Below are 20,333 nucleotides of genomic sequence, written 5' to 3' on the forward strand. Positions count from 1 at the left end.
AGAGTCAGCACCAACTGGAGACTGGAGATGAGCATCTCTGGGCTCTGCTCATTCAGTCTCTTGCCTTTGTGTGACTAGTAGAGGGTGAGGTTGAGAAGGAAAACGTGGCAGGGTAAGGAAGAATCTGGTATTTTTCAAGGTGTCTGAAATCAAAAGTATCTCTAAAAGAAGACCTTGGGGGGCGGGGGATCCCTTTCATCTAGAACAAGGATAAGACAGAGAAACATTTCTACAAAAACTTCCAGGAAGCCTCCTTGGGTATTTTTAACATGAAGATTAGGTGGAAGGGAGATTCATTAAGCAAGGAAAACATCAGAGAACAGAACATGTGCAGGAGAACCAAGAGAATTGGGCTGGGAATTAGGGAGGGGGAGGTGATCAAAAGAGAAGCCTTCAAAGGCCCCTAGTGGTGACGGGCGACCTCTCCAAAAGGGCGCAGGGGGGAGAGGTGGGGCGAGGGAGAGATACCAAATCCGGGAAAACGAGGGTAAAAAGAAGCGGCTCCCCTACCTCGTCCACGTCTGCTCCATTTTCCAGGCGCTGTCCTTACTCGCAGGGCGCCCCTCACCCGGGAGAGGAAGCAGCCTGGGAAAATGAGAAGCCTGGCCCAGGAATCTCCAGCGCAAAGAGCCTTTTCCTCCCCAGCTCCCTTTTCTGTCTGTGTTAGCTGTGAGGAGAGAGGTCCGCTCCCTGCTTTTTGAGAAAACCGATTTGACGTGGCCAAACCTCCAGCGAACGGACACAAGGGAGGGACTGTTCTCGGTGGCAAGCTGGACGCAAAGGAGCGGCGCCCGGAGCTGTTCGGGGAGCCGGGGCCAGAGGCAGCCCGGCGCGGTGCGCGCACACACTCCCAGGCTGAGACACGACTGGCTGGCACGAATTGCTCGGCACCAGCTGAGCTGTCAACCGCGAGGGAGGCGGGGCTCCCCACAGCCAGTGTGCTGGGGCTCAGCCGGCCCAGGTTACACACCCTTCCACGACTCCCCTGCCTGGATGATGTGTTGGCAGAAGAGCAGAAGGCTTAGAGGACTCCCTACCAAGACCTCTGGCCCTCGCCTGTCCCACTGAGGGGCTTTGGAAAAACCCAACCGTCGAGAAAATTTATAGGGGAAATCCTCTTGTGCGCCGGCATCACCCGAAGCACAGGTAACCCCAGAGACAGAGCAGGAGTCTAGGAAGGCTGTAGGTGCGATCCTGGCTGAATGCTGGTGCACACACTAAATGGTCATAAGGTCATGACTTTATTTTCCTAGAGATCTGGTATGTCAGTCTCGCCATGAATTTGGGGACCAGGGACCATCCTCAGGAAGGGAAACATCCTTACAAAACCTTGCAGCCTTATTATCTATCTCTGACATCTATCAGCCGTCTATCTTGGACATCCAGATTTTATGGTACTCTGTCTCCCTGGGTTTCAATTTCCGAAGCACAGAGGATACTGGTCTCTTCTGTTAGCTTCGAGAGGGCAGAGGGTTCCTGAACTTCCCAGAACACTAGAAAAGCTTCAAAATGGTGGCCATCAGGACCTAGAATCTTCCCTGTAACTGTTCAAAGATCATGGGAAAGGGCTCTTTAGGGATGGCACTGCCTGAGACTCTGTACCATCTATTTATGTAACAAAGTTTAGACATGTCAGACATGCTATAATTAAAGTGCTTACAGCCTGAAGCTCCTTTTTATCTCTAAAATAAAACCTTTCTATTAAGTGACATAATCACTGTTATTATTAGCATTGCCACTGACCTTTTTTTAATTTGCAGAAAGCTTTATGGTGCCCACATGTGGCAATGTTGACTTAGTTATATTTGTATCACAGACAATACATTTGAGACCAAAAGGGCTCAAGCTCTCATACAGGTTGTCTTCTACATGGTGTGGCCCCAGTGACATGTCCTCTGAAGAAAAGACCAACAGGAGTTCCCGTCGTGGTGCAGTGGTTAATGAATCCAACTAGGAACCATGAGGTTGTGGGTTCGATCCCTGGCCTTGCTCAGTGGGTTAAGGATCCGGTGTAGCCAGTGAGCTGTGGTGTAGGTTGCAGATGCAGCTCGGATCCCGAGTTGCTGTGGCTCTGGCATAGGCTGGTGGCTACGGCTCTGATTAGACCCCTAGCCTGGGAATCTCCATATGCCAAGGGAGCGGCCCTAGAAAAGGCAAAAAAGACAAAAAAAAAAAAAAAAAAAAAAAAAAAGAACCAACAAATCTTCTCTAGAATGAATTTACTCTCTCAGGTATCCTAAGAATTTAACTCAGGATGGACCCCAGCATGCCTGAGTATTGACGAGACTGTGGGGAGCCTGTATTCTGGGGACAAAGCATCACCATCATCCTGCCTCCCATCATTTAGGTTAGTTCCTGGATTATCAGTACAGAATAAGGGTTGGGAAGGCAGGATAACATGAGAACATTTGAGAATCCAGAAGAAGTATCTGAAAGGCCCCTAGTCTTGAACCCCCCAAACTCAACACAGCTTGTACCTAAGATCAGACTGCTTCTGCACTTAGCATGTTTCCAGGAAATGTTCTAAGGTCCAGTTGGACTTGAGACAAGGCTCAAGCATGTTTCCAGGAAATGTTCTAAGGTCCAGTCGGACTTGAGACAAGGCTCTCACAGGTCACCTGTCTCAAAAAGAATCTCTTGTTGCCTCTGAAACCAAAAAGAAAGAAAAAAGAGGGAGGCAGGGAGAGTCAGAGTTCCATCTTCTATACTAAAGTTAGTATGATATTTAGTTTTGTCTCAAATCAAATTATGGGCTACTGAGTTTGGAGAGGAACTCTGTCTACAGTCAGACATGAGCGTCATGCAAGAAATTAATTAGGTAAACTCTGGGGTCTCAAAAGTAAGGCTAGAAAATACGTACATTTTAAAAATAACTTTTCTATGAAGTTCATAATATAGTTATGAGCTATTTTAGATACCTATTGATATCAATCTCCATAGTATACAAAGAAATTAACATCATCTCATTTCACTTTATATTTCTCAGAATACTAACTAGTAAGTTCCTATTTCATATGCTTGCTTGCAAACCACTGTCTGTAGTAACTTGTCATGAAATCCTGCTGTTGAATCGTTGTATTAATATTCTTTTTGCTATAACAATGCTGCTTAACAAAAAGCTCTCAAATCTCAGCATTGTACAACAAACATCCGGTTCCACTCAAGGATCTGTGGTTCAAATATGGGTTGGTTGGGCATGGGTTCAACTCAGCTCCATGTAACTCTCATTTCTGGATCCATACTAAAGAAGCAGTGGCTACCTGGAGAATATTCTTCTCATGAGAAAGTACAGGAGTGTAAGACAGTTGGCAGGACTTGGACTTGTGATGTCTCCACTCAGAACTGACACATTGTCTCTTCTGCCACGTTTCATTCCCTAAAGTAAGTCACACAGCCAAGTCCTGAGTCACTGGTGCAGAAAAGTGCACTCTGCCCACTGAGCGCAGAAGGGGTGAATATTTTGAAACAATGATACAATCTACCAGTTACTATATGTCATACTTTCTTGCTTTTTGTTAAGCTTTTCTCCTTTTGGGAACTTGGGAACTTTACCCTTCTCATCCTATTTAAGTTAGGTGTGGCATTTCGCCAGTAAAATGTAACTTGCCTTGGCCACTGAAATGTGAGAGGAATTTTTTTGTGGCCATGTCTAAGTAGAATGCACAAGTCTTTAAGAGCTAGTACATACAATTGGAAACTGTCAATTTCCACTGTTATACTGATAGTTGAAGAACAATACTTGTCAAGATGATGCTTTCATCAACTGGGGTCTCTGAGTGACCTTAATAATCAGTGTTCCAGCTGGCTCAAACTGAACATGCAGAATGAGCAAGAAATCACTTTTGTTGTATTAAGTTACTGAGATTTGGGGATTATTTGTTACTGCAGCATAATATGGCCTATCTTGATAAACTCTTTTTTTTTTTTTTTTTACTTTTTAATTTTATATATTTTTTAACTCCTTTGGAGACCAAGGCAGAGAGAAGACTATAGATCCCACCATTATGGTAGAAAGTCATAATCTTCCTCCTTGCATATCTCTCCCAGTGTTCTTAACTGGACCTCAAAGAATCTGGATAGATAATGTTGACAAACCAGTTATGTTGTTCTTTCCTGAGCACACTACTTTATAACTGGTTAATTGATTGTGCTTCAGGAAATATATGAATTGATGATATGATACAAAAGTAGCTCTGTCTTCATACTCAGCTCCAAATATTCCAATGGTACTTTTACCTTCCATTTAGTTTTTCGATTTCTTCTCTCTTCCTTCTCCCAAGCTTAATTCTGGGTAAAAAGACTATTGATTTTGATATGGATTACTCCATGAACTGTAAGGTAATAATAAAAATAACTACTTCTAACAAATTTTTGCCAGATTCTCTTCTAAAAGTACTGTATATACTGACACTTTAATCTTCACAATAATGTAATGAGGTAGGCTCTAGTTATCTCTGTTTTAGAAGTGACGAATGTGGGGTACAGGGAGGGAAAGTATATTGCCTAAGTAAACAAAGCTGAGATCTGAAACCAGTTTAGCTCCAAAACATCATGCTTAACCACCCCCTATATGCACTGCTTCCCTTATTTTGGCCCCTAACATTCACTAAGACTTAGGAGAACAATATGTCTGCAATACCTGGCACCTCACTGATTGCGCAGTTGACTCGGGTGACTTGGTTAGATGTCTCCTTTGTCCTTCACAGCTCCATGTCCATCCCTCTAACCTTTGGTTGAAAAAATGTCCTTTACACACAGAGATGAATAGTTCTTCAGGCAAGACTAGAATGCCTGTGGTAGATTAAAGATGCCAATAGATTCTTTCCTTCTGCCATTGTGAGATGGAATCTATTTCTCCTCTCCTTTAATCTGGGTGGGCCTTAGACTTTACCTGACTGTAAATACAGGATTTTCCTATAGGGCACAGGGGGTTAAGAATACAAATGCAGTGGCTGGGGTTGCTGCAAAGGTGCAGTTCTATCCCTGGCCAACACAGGAGGTTAAAGGATCTGGTGTTGCCTCACCTGCAACATAGGTTGCAGCTGTGGCTCTGATTCAATCCCTAGCCCAGGAACTTCCACTTGCCATGGGGTATGGCCATAAAATAAAATTTTAAAAAAAGAATATGAGATGTTAAAAAAGAGGTCTTGCAGCTTCATGCAAAACTTTTGGAGGCACTTGATTTTGAAGCCCTGAGCTACCAGATAAGAAACTCCCATGCTAGAGAAACCCTGTGGAGAAACCCTGAGACTACATGGAGAGAGAGAAGGGCCTAATTGAGCACACCAACTAGCAGTTCTCATCAAGGTGTCAGGCATAATGCGGAAACAGTCTGGGACCTTCCAAATCAGTTCAGCCATCAACTGGACATAATTGAGCAACTCCAGCTGTGGCTATCTGCAGTAAATTTGCCCTTCTGGGTCATGCTAGAATTACTCATCCCCAAAACCATGAAATATAATACAATTTTTTTTTGCATTGAGCTATAAGTTCTGGAGTAGTTTACTAAGTAGCAAGGGATAGCTGAACCATATTTGATACCTTTAAGTGGGGTGTTGCTATAGCAAAAACCTGAAACAAGTGGCAGTGTCTTTGGAACCTGGATGCAGCAAAAGCTGGAAAGACCTCTAGGAGTTGTCAGTGAATGCTGGAAGAACACTGAGGAGACTGCTAGAGAGACTTTGAAGGACAGTGAAGAAAATATTATTGGAGGCTGAAAAAAAATGTCTTGTGTTATGTACTGGCAGAAATTTAGCAAAACCATTTCCCATGAGAATGTGGAAAACAGAAAATGTACCTAATGAACGGGTAGGTCTGGCAAAGGAAATTTTTAGGCAGAATTTCAAATGTACTAATGGATTGCTTTCAACCACATATGATAAGATATGGGTAGAAAGGTGGGCTAAAAATTTTTTTGTTTTTAAGCAGAATTTAGAGGAAATAGAGTCAGGATTTTCTAGGTTCAAAAATCAAATTGCTTCTCATCTTCATTCTCTCCAGAGAGCAAAAGCTTTCAAAACAAGTAGTTAGTTTCAGGGCAAAAATCAATCCAAGATGTAACTTAGACACGTGGTTAAGAACTCAAGAAGATTTAAGTTGATGCCTCATGTACCATTGCAGTTAAACATAGACGCCTGTAAGAATTTTAAGTGGATGCCTTTCCACTAGACAATAGGGGCTTCTAACACTTTTAAGGACTCGTTAGTCTACAACAGCCTCTAAAGCAGTCCAGGGTAGGGAAGAGCTTGTTTTAGAATAAAATGTGGGTGTATCTTTTGTCTAGAGGAGTTGATTGTAAATTGGTACAAAAGATGCCCTAAAAGTTTTTAAGCAGATCATACCAGGATGGACCAAAAAGGATTAAGACAGGACAACATGAAAAGGTACCTTAGGACCTTCAACCTGCTACTGAGAGGAAGCAGGCTGAGAACGTTACCCAGCTGCAAAAAAGGACCATTTCTTATGAAAAATGAAGGACTCAAAGAACGGAACCAAAAGCCTAGAGGACAGACCAAGAGGTCTTCTGATCAAGAGGAACCGTACTGAAGGAGCTGAACCTCAGAAGCCACATCTGTGCCTGAATTTGATTTAGATAGTTGAGATTTTGGAATTCTGACTCAGTACAGTAAATGTTATGAAACTTTTGGGGGTTTGGGGAGGGAGTGAGTAATGCATGTGGTGATGTTTATGGCCAAAAGGTGGAAGATTAAAGATGGTTCGAAATTCTTTGCTACTTCTCCCATTAAAAGATGGGGTCTAATTCTCCTCTCTGAATCTGGGCTGGTCTTAGTGACTTGCTTGACCCACAGAATGCAGTGTGTGGTCATAAATTCTGAGGTTGGGTCATAAGAAGCCTTGCAGCTTTCATCTAGGCCTCTTGACATACTGAGATGCCACGAAAAAAGTCTGACTATCTTGCTGGTGAAACACGGAGAAGCCCTGAGACCACTTGTGAAATACCACCCAGCAATCCACATGAAAGCATCAGGAATCACTTTGATTCTATGCCTGATGTGAGAGAAGTTGTTTTGGGACATCCCGAGCAGCCTTCAGCTAAATACCACCACATGACACAGTGAATGCCACATGAAGCAGACAAATTCCTCATTTGAGACCTATCCAAATTCCTGATCCACAAAACCATAAGATATGATGAAATAGTGTAGTTTTGAGCCACTGTTTTGAAGTATACCATTATGTAGAAATAGATAACTGGAGCAATGCCTTAAAATGTACACAATAATTCTGATACATTATCTCATTCATTCATTCAAAAATACTTATTTAGGACCATTATGTGTCAAGCACTATTCTATATATTAGACATAGTTAAAAAAAAAAAAAAACCCAGCAGGAGTTCCTGTTGTGGTGCAGTGGAAACGAATCTGACTAGGAACCATGAGGTTGTGGGTTCCATCCCCAGCCTCGCTCAGTGGGTTAAGGATCCGGCATTGCTGCGAGTTGTGATGTAGGTTGCAGACGTGGCTCGGATCTGATGTTGCTGTAGCTGTGGTATAGGCTGGCAGCTGTAGCTTCAATTAGACCCCTGGAACCTCCATATGCAGCAGGTGTGGCCCTAAAAAGCTAAAAAAATAAATTAAATAAATAAATAAACCCAAGCAAAACCATGTTTTCATGGAGTTTATAGTCTACTGGGATAGCTAGACAATAAACAAAGAAATAACTACAATATGCCAAATGGTGATAAACATAATGAAGAGAAACCAAGCAGCGTTAAGAGAGCATTACAGCAAAGAAACCCTCTTTTATAAGTGAGGAAATAGGGCCTCAGAGAGATTAAATGATGGGTAAGAGAAATGGTTCCCAGGTATAAAACTGGAGCTTCATGTGGTGAAAAACTGTCCAATAGAGTTCCTAAATTCAAATATTATCTGTATTAGTGCAGTAGAGGATCCTAATTGGTATAATTGAGGCATGGATGCACATGCCTGGTTACCTAGGGAATGCAAGTAACCTGGAGAGAAAAGGTTATATATGTATGAGTTGAAAGATCTGCCCTTCAGTAGCTGGACTGGAGCAGAGGCTAGGGAGATGCATGACTCTGGGGACTATACAGAGTAAGTGGCAGCTGTGTGTGCCTCAGAGCAACAAAGAACCAGAGCGGCTTATGAGAGATATCCCTTGGTATAAGCAGAAGCATGTGTAATGAGAAGGGAACTTTGTAAAAGATTTCATTTCCTAAATGAACAGGTGGGAGTTGAGAGGTAGCTAATGGTCCTGAGACTTGAATTTATTTCCACAAGCTGATAAAAACTCAGGGACAATTTGGTTACCTTAGTTCCTTCAATTCAACATTAGTTCACCCAATGCTTACAGAGCACATGTTGAGCATGGTGTTTAAAATCTAGTATGGAAAGTGAGGCAGGCATTCATCAGATCATAACACAGATCAGACTGTGTAAGCACTATAATAAAGGCACAAGGAGGAACATAAAGGAGAGAGTGCTTAGTTAATTGTGATTAGAGAAGGTTTCACAAAAAGGTAGCATCTGATAGGGTTGTGAAGGATGCTAGTGACATGAAGGTCTATTATACACTTTAGGATGACAAAAGACAGTGCTTTCATTAACAAATTTAAATTTTCACTTATGGAAGGAGAAATGTTCCCAGTCTCTTCTGAGCGACTGCCTAGGGGTCTGTTCATTTGGAAGAGCCCTGCAGTGGAGCTAGGGCCACTGGGTACAGGAGACTTGGGTTCAAATTCCTGCCCCTGCAGCTATTAATTTCCAGCTTTGTGATTTTGACAAGTTACTTAAACTCTGTGTTTTAGTTTCCTCATTTGTAAAATAAAGTTAATTATAATGACTACCTAATAGGGTAGTTGTGTGAACAAAATGGAATAATACATGAGAAGTGTTTAATTCATTGCCCTGCACATTTTAAGCATTCCATAAATCATAGCTATGCTTTCATTAATGTCTGGATACCAGGCAGGATTCCAACCCTGTATAGAAGTCGTGAATTTTAATTTCAGCTCTGCTTCAAACGACTCTCAAGGGCTAGGCCAGTGACCCACATTTTCCATTTTTCAGCTCTCTGATTTATTATATGAGACCACAGCGTTGGCGAGGAAGCTGACTAAGCTGGTTCCCTCACTTCCTGGATGGACGTTTAGGGACAAAAAAGTGGATATTTCCTCTGCCTTGTATTATTACTCCCTTTATCTCAAAACTTCTCCCCCTGTGATGAGGAGTGTGTATGTGTGTGTGCATGTGTGTGTACTCACACTTCACTAGCTAGCTTTGTCTCTCAGCTGTAACAAAAACCTCAAGGAAAGAAATTATGACCAATCCTTCAGACAGCTGGTGGTAATTTACTCATACAACCCCCCCTCATCCTTTCAACACCCACTATTTATGTGTATCTGATGTTGGTAGAGAGCGATTCATGCCACAAACGTGGTACGTAAATATCTAAGAAGGTGGTTAGAACGGTAGGAAAGGCTTGTGTGAATGACCCGGATAATTCTCTTTGCTATGAATATAGATATTGGGCCCTAAAAATTGAAGGGATGGATGTGAGGGTTAATACATTTCTGGAACCAGAAACAATGCTGGAATAAATTCAACAAACAGCTTTCAAGACCTTCACGACACTTGCACCTGAATCATTTTCCAGGGTGGACAAACAGTTCCAGTTCAAGGCCAAGGAGCATGTATCAGGCAATCTAGGCCACTTGAAAAATCCATGGAGCTTATAACTAAAGGCAGTGTAGGATGCTGGTTTAGAGCTCAGATTGGATTCTGAATTAGGAAACATATTGCTAAGGACAAGGGAGCCATACAGCTATGGTCCCTGTTTTTGTTTCTTGTATCATGCCATCTACTATCTTGTCTCCCCATTGATCAAGGGGGACTTCTCTGGATTTAAATTCTAGTAGACACTAAGAGTCCTTGGTGTTATCTCCTTTACAGATTAGACTGTGTGTGTGTGTATGTGTGTATACACATATATATGTATATAAACACACATATATGTTATGTATATATATGTGGGTGTATATACACACATATGTATATGTACACACGTTGTTTCATAAATATGTATTTTTTCATGTATATGTATATATATTTTCATATATATGTATACATATTTATCTACAACATAACTCAGTTTTTAAAACTTTTGAGAAAAACTTTTTAAATTTTAAACATGGAACAGTTGTCAAAATAGTACAATGAAGTTCTATGAATCCTTCACTTGATTCACTGATCATTAACATTTTGCCATATTTGTTTTCTCTCTCCCCCTCACACACAATTATTGATGAACAATATGAAAGATGCAGAGTCTTCACCCCTTAATAGTTTAGTCTGTATCTCCTAAGAATAATCAAAATTACTGAATTACTATGATGGTGTAAAAGAATACACCATCTCTCCCAGGTCAGCTTTTGTCACTGTTAAATAGAACCTGATTGACATATTTGCATTAAATTACCTCCCTGGTAGTTATTTGGCTCAAAACTGCACAACCAAGAGAACTCATCAAAATAATCACTCCCAGGACAAAGGCAAAATACACAACAAAGACAAATTACCTCTTCTACACTTAGAACGACTGGAAATCAATTTCTTGGCAACTTAGAAAAGCAGTTTGTTCTTTCTTCCATCTGGCAAGGGTTCAGAAAATATTGAGCTACAGCTTCAGAAAGCCTCACACAATTAAGAAAAAATTTTAATGAGAAACATTCCACATTTGCATATGCACTTTTGTTTTAATTTTGATCTTAGCATATGAAAAGCCAAAATGTTGAGCTGTGGAGTTCAGTATCAAACATCTCACAATACAAAGCAAAAAAATGAGGATACCTCAAACAGTCCTTTATGCTTGCAAAGTTCAAGTGAAGAGACTGGCCCTTAGAGTTAATTCCATCCTGGATCATATCAGTTCAGTAAAGGAAAAGACACACCCCACATTAACCACTATGATTCCTTTCAATTAAAATAATTTTTCAATTAGATAAAAATATTTCCAATTTTTAGTCTAGTTTAGTCTATTGATATAACAATAGGTGTAGAAATACTAGCTTACTCTAAATCAAAGGTTGTGATATAAAGAATTATTGCATCCTCTATCTGTTGGCTTTGGTAAGTTCTCAGGAGATGGGGGAGGGAAAAACCAAGGCCAGAAGGTCCTGGTGCTGATGGACTGATTCAACTGATTCAAGCTCTTGATTCAACTGCAAAGGTGTTTAGGGCTAGACCTAAGTGGAGGGGAGGGAGGTACTCACCTGTAAACTTTTAAAAATGTTAAAAGCTCAGTAATCAAGACATGATATTTTAACACATCCGTGGCATATGGAATTCCCTAGGCCAGGGATTGAATCTGAGCCACAGCTGCAGCAATGCAGGATCTTTAACCCACTGCACTGGGCAGGAATCGAACCTGAGCCTCCTGACCCGAGCTGCTGCAGTTGGATTCTTAACCCATTGTGCTACAGTGGGAACGCCTTAATGCAATATTTTTAAAAAGAAAATTAATGCAAAAAATCCATGATGAACAAAACGTCGAAATTTTTACAGATAGGATCTGCTCCTGCGCTTGCATGATCCTAGGAGTCGTGTGATCCTAGGAGTAAGTGCTTTACTTGCTTCCCTCTGCTGGGCACCATGTTTTTCATCCCAGATGGTGTGACAAGAGCCAAATGGTTACTCTCTGGTGCTGTGTTCTGCTGACCTTGTTGGCAACAGCTCTCTGTGCATAATGAACTGCCAGACATCAGGTGGTACCTTTAAGACGCCACAGGGTAAAAGGGACTGAGCCAAGGCCAGCTCCTCCAATCTTCTTCCCAAATAGCTTCAAGGCTCAAGGGAATATTTCTGGGTTTTATAGGGCGACGGGGAGATGGTAGAACTGATGAGAAGGGGAGATGGTGGAAGAGGGGAAAAAAGAACAGTTTACCTCATGTGTTGCTGCTGATGTAACTAGAAGTGAATTTTCAAAAGCCTATCACTTTAAGAAAATCCTGAATTCCTACTTGGCACATGTGTTAAGAATCCAATTGCAGTGGCTCAGTTTGTTGAGGAGGTGCAGGACTCCAATTCAATCTCTGGCCTAAGAACTTTCATATAACTCAGGTGTGGCCATAAAAAAAAAAAAAAAAAAAAATCCTGAGCCCCAACTGTCAGTTTGAGCTACCTGCCCATTCAACACAAAAACCGTTTTTAGTCTTTATGTCACATGAACTATAGTTGGCTCTGGAAATGAAACTAGCCATGCTACATCCTCCATACAGGCTGTAATGAATTCCAGCTGCTTAGGAAACTCCATCAGACTGGAGCCTCTCCTTTGGCAAAAGCTGCTCACCAGGAATACCCAACCTGATCTCCTGACAGAGCAAACCATCTACAAGTGCCCCCTACTGGCAGAACCTATCCTACAGAATCAGCCTTAGAATGTATCTTGTTTGGCCATTAGCTGGAACATAAAGGCCTCAGGTAATCAGTCACCAACACTCCTCCAATGATCTTACACATGACCTGCTTCAACATTTACAGGCCAGGCCCTCTGCAGGCACCAGGCATTTGCATGTTCCTTCAGATGGCCTGCTGGTTCCTAACGTGGAGCACAGAGGTCTTCTTCCTCCTCTCCACCTACATCTGCCTCACAAGCCCAGCCTGCCTTTCTAGGTAGTTAGTCTGGGGACACTTGTGCAAAATTTTTTTAAAAACTGACCCTTTGGGTGGGACACTGGAGTCACAGCTCTGAACCTTAGCCTGGAGAGCTTATCATTTGCCAGGTTCTTGTCAACCCCTCCACCTAGGGCCAAATTCTGCTTCCAGTTTTCTTGTATGGAAGGCAGGGCCCTGGATTTTTACCTAGTTTCCAATAGCTTTATTTTTAGATGTTGGTCCCTGCTTCTTGGGCTCCCTGACATCCACAGGGCAAGTAGGGCCCTGTCCTAAGAGGATGGGGTAAATTTAGGGAAGGGAAGTTTGGAGGGCCAGCTGAGAAGGAGAGAGGTAAGAAGGTAAGATACATGAGAGTCTTCTCAGATTTCACTGAAGGAAAAGTGAAAAAGGCTGCAGCTAATGAAGAGCTGAAGTCAAAGGGTGAGAAAAACTAGCTCATGTGTCAAACTAGAGGAGTAAAAGGAGACCATAAAATTTAGAGATGTCACAAAATTTAGCATCACCATTGAGCCCAATTCTGCTATTTGGCTTTGGCAAACCCAACAACCAAGTACTGACTTCATACTGTTTCTTACGTCTCTGAACTTGTGCTCCTGTGGGTTATCACTATATCTAATCAGCATAACATGCTAGTAGAACGAATAGTTTGTCATCCAGATTTTTGTTAATATCTGAACATTCACTTTCAAAAAAAATAGTTAGATGTTATTCAGAGTAAAAATCTCCTTATATGATTTACATGTTGAAATTCTGTTAAACCTTCAAATATAAAATGGTAATGATGAGTGAAATGATGCAAAAATGAAAATATTTGGGAAAGCTATTAATTTAAAAATCAAGTTATCATTTTTATTAATAACATTACTGTTAATAGTTACTTTAGCTGCATATATCCCCCCCGGTTCTGACTCTCCTAAACCCTGACTAGTCTGAGGGCAGCTCTGCTAATTTATATTAGAAACTAAACTACATGTGTAAGGTGGTCTCCCAATAAATTATCTAAGGCAGAGCTCCCTGGCTGGCACTCTTTTGCTGCAAACAGGTTACACTGTCCAGAAATTGATCCCCTCAACCCTAAGGCATCAGAGAAGACAGCCAGAGCCAGTCACTGCCAACAACATCTCTCAGGGATGCTTGGAGAGCTGACTGAACACACAGACTCAGAAGAGTCTGAGGTTTTTATTGTTCTGAGGATACAGTCTAAAATCTATAACATGACACACATAACTTGACCTCAGCTCTGGTTACACTCCCCCTTGCTTTTTAGTGCTTGATTTGCAATAGCCTAATTCCAGAAGGAAATAAGGGAAGAAATAAATGCTACTTTTTCCCCCAATTTCCAGGAGTTCAGGTAATGGAGGCAGACTGTGGTAGGCAGTCTCTAAGAGGGTCCCTAGTAGTCCTTGATAACCATACTCTTGGTATTGGAAAGAAATTTATTGTAAGTGATTGGCTCATGTGATTATGGAGGATGAGAAATCTTACAATTTGTTGTCTGGAAGCTGGAAACCCAGGAAATTCAGTGGTGTTGTTCTGAGACATAGAAGTCCATGATAGAGTCCCAGGCAGAGGTCAAAAGACGAATATCCTAGCTCAGCAGTCAGGCAGAGAGAGAGCTACTTCCCTCTTCCTCCCATCCTTTTGTTCTATTTAGGTCCTCAGCGGATAGGCTGTGCCCATCCACACTGGGGAGGGTTATCTGCTTTACTCAATCTACTAACTTCACATGCTAATGACATCTGGAAACACCCTCACAGGCTCTCTCCAAAAAAATCTTTAGCCAAACATGCTATCCAGTCAAGTTGACACCTAAAATCCAGTCAAGTTGACACCTAAAATTAACCATCACAGCCTCTAAGTTTTGGGATAATGTACCTGCGCAGCAATAGATAACTGATACACAGACTCCTGAACCTTCCCCCAATCCAAGGTCATCATGCTGCAGAGTTTAGAGATCTAGTCCTCCCTTTTACAATGAAGCCATTGTTCTCTTTACAGTCCAGAAGGGGGAAGAATTCAAAGCACTTATTTAAGGTTGCACAACTGAAAAGTAAATCTATGGTGAAAATGAAGGGAATGCCAAGGAGTACTTTGGTAGGAGCATTCTGTAGAATATACTGCCTAGGCATTCTCTTTCCAGATGTGCTTTTAATTACTACCAAGAATATTTTTTCCTTTTAGAAGATATGTGAAATTCATGAAAACCCTTCCTACTGAGACTACAATAAAGCTGTACATTTTAGTTTTAATATTCAGACGGAGATTCCAAAGTCAAGATTTATCAAGCAAAGAGGCAAAAAGATGTTATACACTGGAATATTATGGAGACTAAAAAGATGCTAAAGCACGGTATTGTTTCTGTTTGTATTTGTTCACGTGAGCATCTCTTTTATTGGTTCCACCCTCTCTGAGTGAGTGCTGTATGGCTAAGGGTGGTGTGCGTGAGCACATGCACAGTGGACAAAAGCCCTCCATTATGTGAGCGCATGTGCCCATTGTTCTGGGCACTGAGCCCAGTTCGCTTTAAGTCTTTGTTATTTGCACAGTGTCCCATATTCTCTTTTGAAATGTGCAATTCATCCAATTTTATTAGCCTGAATATGGAGCTATCTGATGCTTTTTGGATAGATTCTTGCTCATGCCTAGGTACACTATCTCTTGTTTTAAATAGGTCATTCATTTCTCTGCGTTGACCTTCAGGCGTTCTGCCATGTGAATTGAAAGCAAATCTTCACAGGGTCAGCTTTTAATAATGCAGTTTATTATTTTAAAACAGATGACATTTCACACTTATGCTAATTTGGAAACCAGACCATTTTTGTCAAAGTACTATCAAAGGCTTTTTGTTGTTGTTGTTTGGTTTTGACTTTTGAGCAAAAGAAGATCTAGGTCCATTAAAAAGAAAAAAATGTTTAATGCATACAAGATGAACAAAAATAATAACTCCAGTACACATGAAACAAAAATGTAACACTACTTCTACCACTGCGCAACTGTGTCATCTTGTCAAATTATTTTACCATTCTATAAAAACAGAGATAATAATAGCACCTTGGAGTTCCTGTCGTGGCTCAGCGGTAAAGAATGTGACTAGTATCCATGAAGACATAGGTTTGATCCCTGGCCTTGCTCAGTGGGTTAAGGATCTGGTGTTGCTGTGGCTGTGGTGTAGGCCAGCAGCTACAGTTTTGATTTGACAAGGAGCCTGGGAACCTCCATAGGCCGCAGGAGCGGCCCTAAAAAAGACCAAAATAATAACAACATCTTTGACTCAGAATTGTAGTGAGGATTAAATGAGACTATGCTTAATCATTGCTTAAAATATGACCTAGCATGGAGCCAGTACTCAACAAATATTATTAATAATACAAATTATACATGTAATAATGATAGCAATAATGCTGCTGCCATGTATGTCAGTGATCAAAAATTTAAATCACAGAACTCTGTTTGGAATGCCTGTGAGATCTAGTACAAACTCCTTATACTTACAAGCCTGCTCTGCAAACAAGACTGTGAAAACAAGTACCTTGAAGAAGGGGCTGTGGTGTCCTGAGGCAAACATCTCCCTGCCTGCTACCCCCTCCCACCATGAACCCTACACTGTCTAGTCAACATATGCAACCCTCTGTGAAGATATTTTTTATATTATCCAGGGTCTTCTCCATGGGCGTGACCTTCATCCCTTTGTCCCCTCGTCTAAACATCACCATCCCCACACTTGTGGGGGTAAAACTTCAACTAGGGTTAAACAATAACACCTCAATCAGGAGTTTCAAATTCAGCTTGATACAGAGACTCTGACAATGGAGTTTTTCTCTCCTTCTCGCAATTATTTTCTGTGCGGGTTTTATTTTCAGTGTCTGCAGGGTAGCAAGTTATCTGTCAGCAGGCCCAGGCCTACACTCTCTGTCAGCTTTACATCCATTAGAAGAAAGGGTGCTCTGTCAGGAGAACCCTGAAGAACCCTGTCTGGACTAAGTTGAGTCAATGCCCATCCCTGAATTAATTCCTAAGGCTCTGGGGAAAAATTACTTTTTTTTTTTTCAATTGACATTCATTTTTTTTTTTTCTGTTTTAAGACAATTTTTAGACCAATTTTAGATTTAAATTACTCTCTCTCTCTTTTTTTTTTTTTTTTGGCTGTGCCCACGACATGTAGAAGTTCCTGGGCCAGGGAATCACCCAGGCTGCTGCAGTGACAATGTGGGATCCTTAGCCCACTGAGCCACAAGGGAACTCCCATTCAAATTACTCTTTTTCCAAAAGGCCTATGATACCTCCTTTTTAAACTTCATTCCCCTCATTCAATGAACCAACAAATCCTGTTGGCTCTATCTCCAAAACATATTTCAAATCTGTTCTTACCAGCCCCAAGGCTGCCGTCCTGATTTAAATCACCATTTTCTTTTCTTTTTGTCTTTTTGGCATTTCTTGGGCCACTTCCACAGCATATGGAGGTTCCCAGGCTAGGGGTTGGATCGGAGCTGTAGCCACCAGCCTACGCCAGGGCCACAGCAACACGGGATCTGAGCCGCATCTGCGACCTACACCTACACGGCAACGCCAGATCCTTAATCCACTGAGCAAAGCCAGGGATCGAACCTGCAACCTCATGGTTCCTAGTCGGATTCCTTAACCACTGCGCCACGACAGGAACTCCCACCATTTTCTTATATTTATACTACTTACTGGAATAGTTTTCAAAGTAGCCTCCCTGCTTCACCTTGTGGAAGCACTCTTTCACTCTTCTACTCCTAAAGTCTGTTTTACAAGAGCAGAGTGATATTTTAAAACATTTTCCAGATCATATCACGTTCAAACCCTTCATTGGTTTCCCAAAACTCTTAGAATAAAATCAACTTCTTACTATGGACTACAAAGTCTCAGGTGACCTAGCCAGCCCACCTCATCCCCCTTAGCTCTTTTATTCTCTCTTACTCTCCTTTTGTTTAGCATGTTCCAGCTGCCCTGGTCTTCTTTGTGCTGCCCATACATACCAAGCTTACTTCTACCTTAGGGGTTTTACCATCACAGTTCTCCCATCATCTGCTTTTTAGCCAATGATACTATTTTACTTTCCTTGTAAGCCTTATTACTATCGGAAGTCACTTTATCTGTTTATTTATTAACTTGTTTACTGTTTTTCTCCTTAACAGTCCCACTACAACTTCGTTAAACTTAAGCTTGTGAAGGTAGAACCTTTATCAGATATTCCAGCATCATTCTATTCTTCATTCTATTCTAGCATCTAGAATTATGGCTGACATTGCATACATACTTTTTGAAGATATGAATGAACCAACTTTGACTAAGTTTCTAAAAAGAGGATACTAGAAGAGGAGATCCTCAGAATCAAAGTGAAACCGAGCAGTGCCCTACGGGGCTCCTGGGCACAAAAGTCTTTCTATGTCCCCCATTTCTTATTTTTAGGAAATGGGCCTCATTCAGCCTCCATGGCCTTCCCTGAGTTTCAAATGGCAGGTTCAGATACTTGCTGATCAGAGAAGGGATGGGCTGCAAAGACAGGGAGGAATAGTCAAGGAACAATAGTACCACCTTGGGGTAGGGTCCAGGTTCCCCCTCCAGGGATATACATAATGATGTAGGCATCTTAGATACCTAAGATAAAAGCTATATCCCCTATGCCTCTTAATCTTGAGGTGAACAAGTGTTAGAAAAACAAGAAATGGGGGACAGAGAAAAGTTTTTGTGCCCAGGAGCCCCACAGGGCTCTGCTCGGTTTCAAAATGAACAAGTGAAAACTCAAAAACAAAACAAAACAGGTTCAGAAGGGGCAGAAGTAGGGGAAGCAATTAAAACCTAGATAGCAAGAAGAAACCAACTGGTCCCAACCGTGTTTTCCACTCTCGTGTTGCTCCATGAAGATGCAAGGTTCACACAGAGAGGTACGTCATACTACTGTGGGTTTCATTGCCCTCATGGATCTAGGAGAGAGCAGGTACCTTAATAGACCGTCCCATCAAGACTTTCATAAAGCAATGGTGAAAAAAGTATCCACCAAAGGAAATGTAAGGTTATTATCCAGAGTAAGGAAGAATGAATAAACATCCCCACAGCAAGCCCCCGCCAAAAAAAAAAAAAGAGAGAAAAAAAATGTTTGTAATAATCCATGATGTGATATCTTGTCATTTAGAAGACATCCACTTTAATGTAAATGTATGCTTGAGAAATGCAAATGGTTTTAATATTAACCTGAATCAAAGAAAGGCAGAAAGATATATCTTTTGAACATCTACTCAAAACCATATAACACACTCAAAAGATATGCTCTTAAATGTTTTCTCTTTCTTATGCTTCAGAAAAATTTAGTAGTCAAGATAAAGTTCTATAAGACACCTCCTTTTGGATGTACCACGTGAAAGTAATTCATTTACCTGATATACATTTCTTCTACCATAGTATCTCTCAGTAGAAGACCTTAGTATTCATTCCACAGTTGACCTAGAAATTTAAGAGTAATCCTTGTTTCCTCCCTCTTCTTTGTTGCCCACTCTTATTGATCAACATGTACCATCAATTCTACCTCAGAAATTCTAACTATCCCTTATTACCAGTGCTACTATCACTCCCTAAATTCAGGCCCTCATCACCTCAGACCCTGAACCACTTTTAATAGCTTGCTAGTTATCCCATCTCTTTACTCAACCCACTTTACTCCATCTCCCACACAGATGTCCCACTTAGGATTCTAACTAAAAGATCCAACTACATCAGTATCCTGATTTTAAACCTTCCGTAGCTTATCAAAAGCAAAACCCCAACAACCTTTGTGTCTTGGTTGGAGTGACAGAACACAAAAGTCTCTCTGAATTATTTATCAATGCAACAGTTCTTTAGTTCAGTGATTCTCTAAACTTGCTGTACATGAGTTATTCTGAACATGAGGCTAGAGCCTCATTCGGAAACAGATTTACTTGGTCTGGAGTGGATCTTGTACATCAGGGTTTTTTTGTTTTTTGTTTTTTGTTTTTTGTTTTTGTTTTTTGTTTTGTTTGTTTGTTTTTTTGTGGCTGCACCTGTGGCATATGGAAGTTTCTGGGCAGGGCATCAAATACAAGCTGCAGCTGTGACCTATACCACAGCTGCAACAACACTGGATCCTTAACCCAATGCACCACTGCAGGAACTCCCCAGTTTTTTCAGTCTACCCAGGCAATTCAAATACGTAGCCAGGTTTGAAAAATACAATTTAAAAGATACCAGAAAGATGTTTTTACTTCCCCAAAACATGAAGTAACAGGATCCATATTCACTGCCACTCAGCCTTGATAGAAATATTAAAACCTGAACAGAATATATATGAAACAAAGATTTTCAGACACTGGATATTTGGTAACACAGATAGTGATCCAAGAAACAAAGTGAGCCACACAACTGTCCTAGTTTTCTCCTTAGAGACAGTTTAAAGTTGGTAGTGGTAAGAGAGGGAACAAAGGCAGAACCTAGTTATTTCCCTAAATTGAGAAAAAGCTAGGAATTTGGGAAGGACAAGGTAGCAAGAGTTCTTAGAGAATAGTACCAGAAAAGAGAAAATTCCAGAGATCTGCAAAGGGGCCCCTTTGAGTATTCAGTTATATACTGATCAATATGTTTGTACAAGGGATCTAAGGCTGAGGTAAGAACCATAGGAGAGAATCAGAGGGACAAACCTCT

At 41.2% G+C, this 20,333-nt stretch overlaps 1 protein-coding gene across 33 annotated transcripts in view; it reads right to left on the reverse strand.

The window, feature by feature from the left end:
• LOC100624559 (myomegalin) overlaps window positions 1-20,333 on the reverse strand; it is a 215,701-nt gene that overhangs the window by 191,375 nt on the left and 3,993 nt on the right. For 23 of the 33 annotated variants that reach the window (XM_085023164.1, XM_085023166.1, XM_085023159.1 and 20 more), the window contains exon 1: window positions 511-872. The exons of the other annotated variants lie outside the window; for them this stretch is intronic. In XM_085023164.1, the coding sequence (XP_084879290.1) occupies window positions 511-530 (20 nt within the window). In that variant the 5' untranslated portion in view covers window positions 531-872. Of the gene's footprint in view, window positions 1-510; window positions 873-20,333 lie in introns of those variants that run through there. 33 annotated transcript variants of the gene reach the window in all.

This window comes from Sus scrofa, chromosome 4 (assembly GCF_054392235.1).
Source record: "Sus scrofa isolate SSC_HxYL_T2T_F1_AM1 chromosome 4, Sscrofa_HxYL_maternal_Yorkshire_Landrace_v2.0, whole genome shotgun sequence".
NCBI classification, from domain to species: domain Eukaryota; kingdom Metazoa; phylum Chordata; class Mammalia; order Artiodactyla; family Suidae; genus Sus; species Sus scrofa.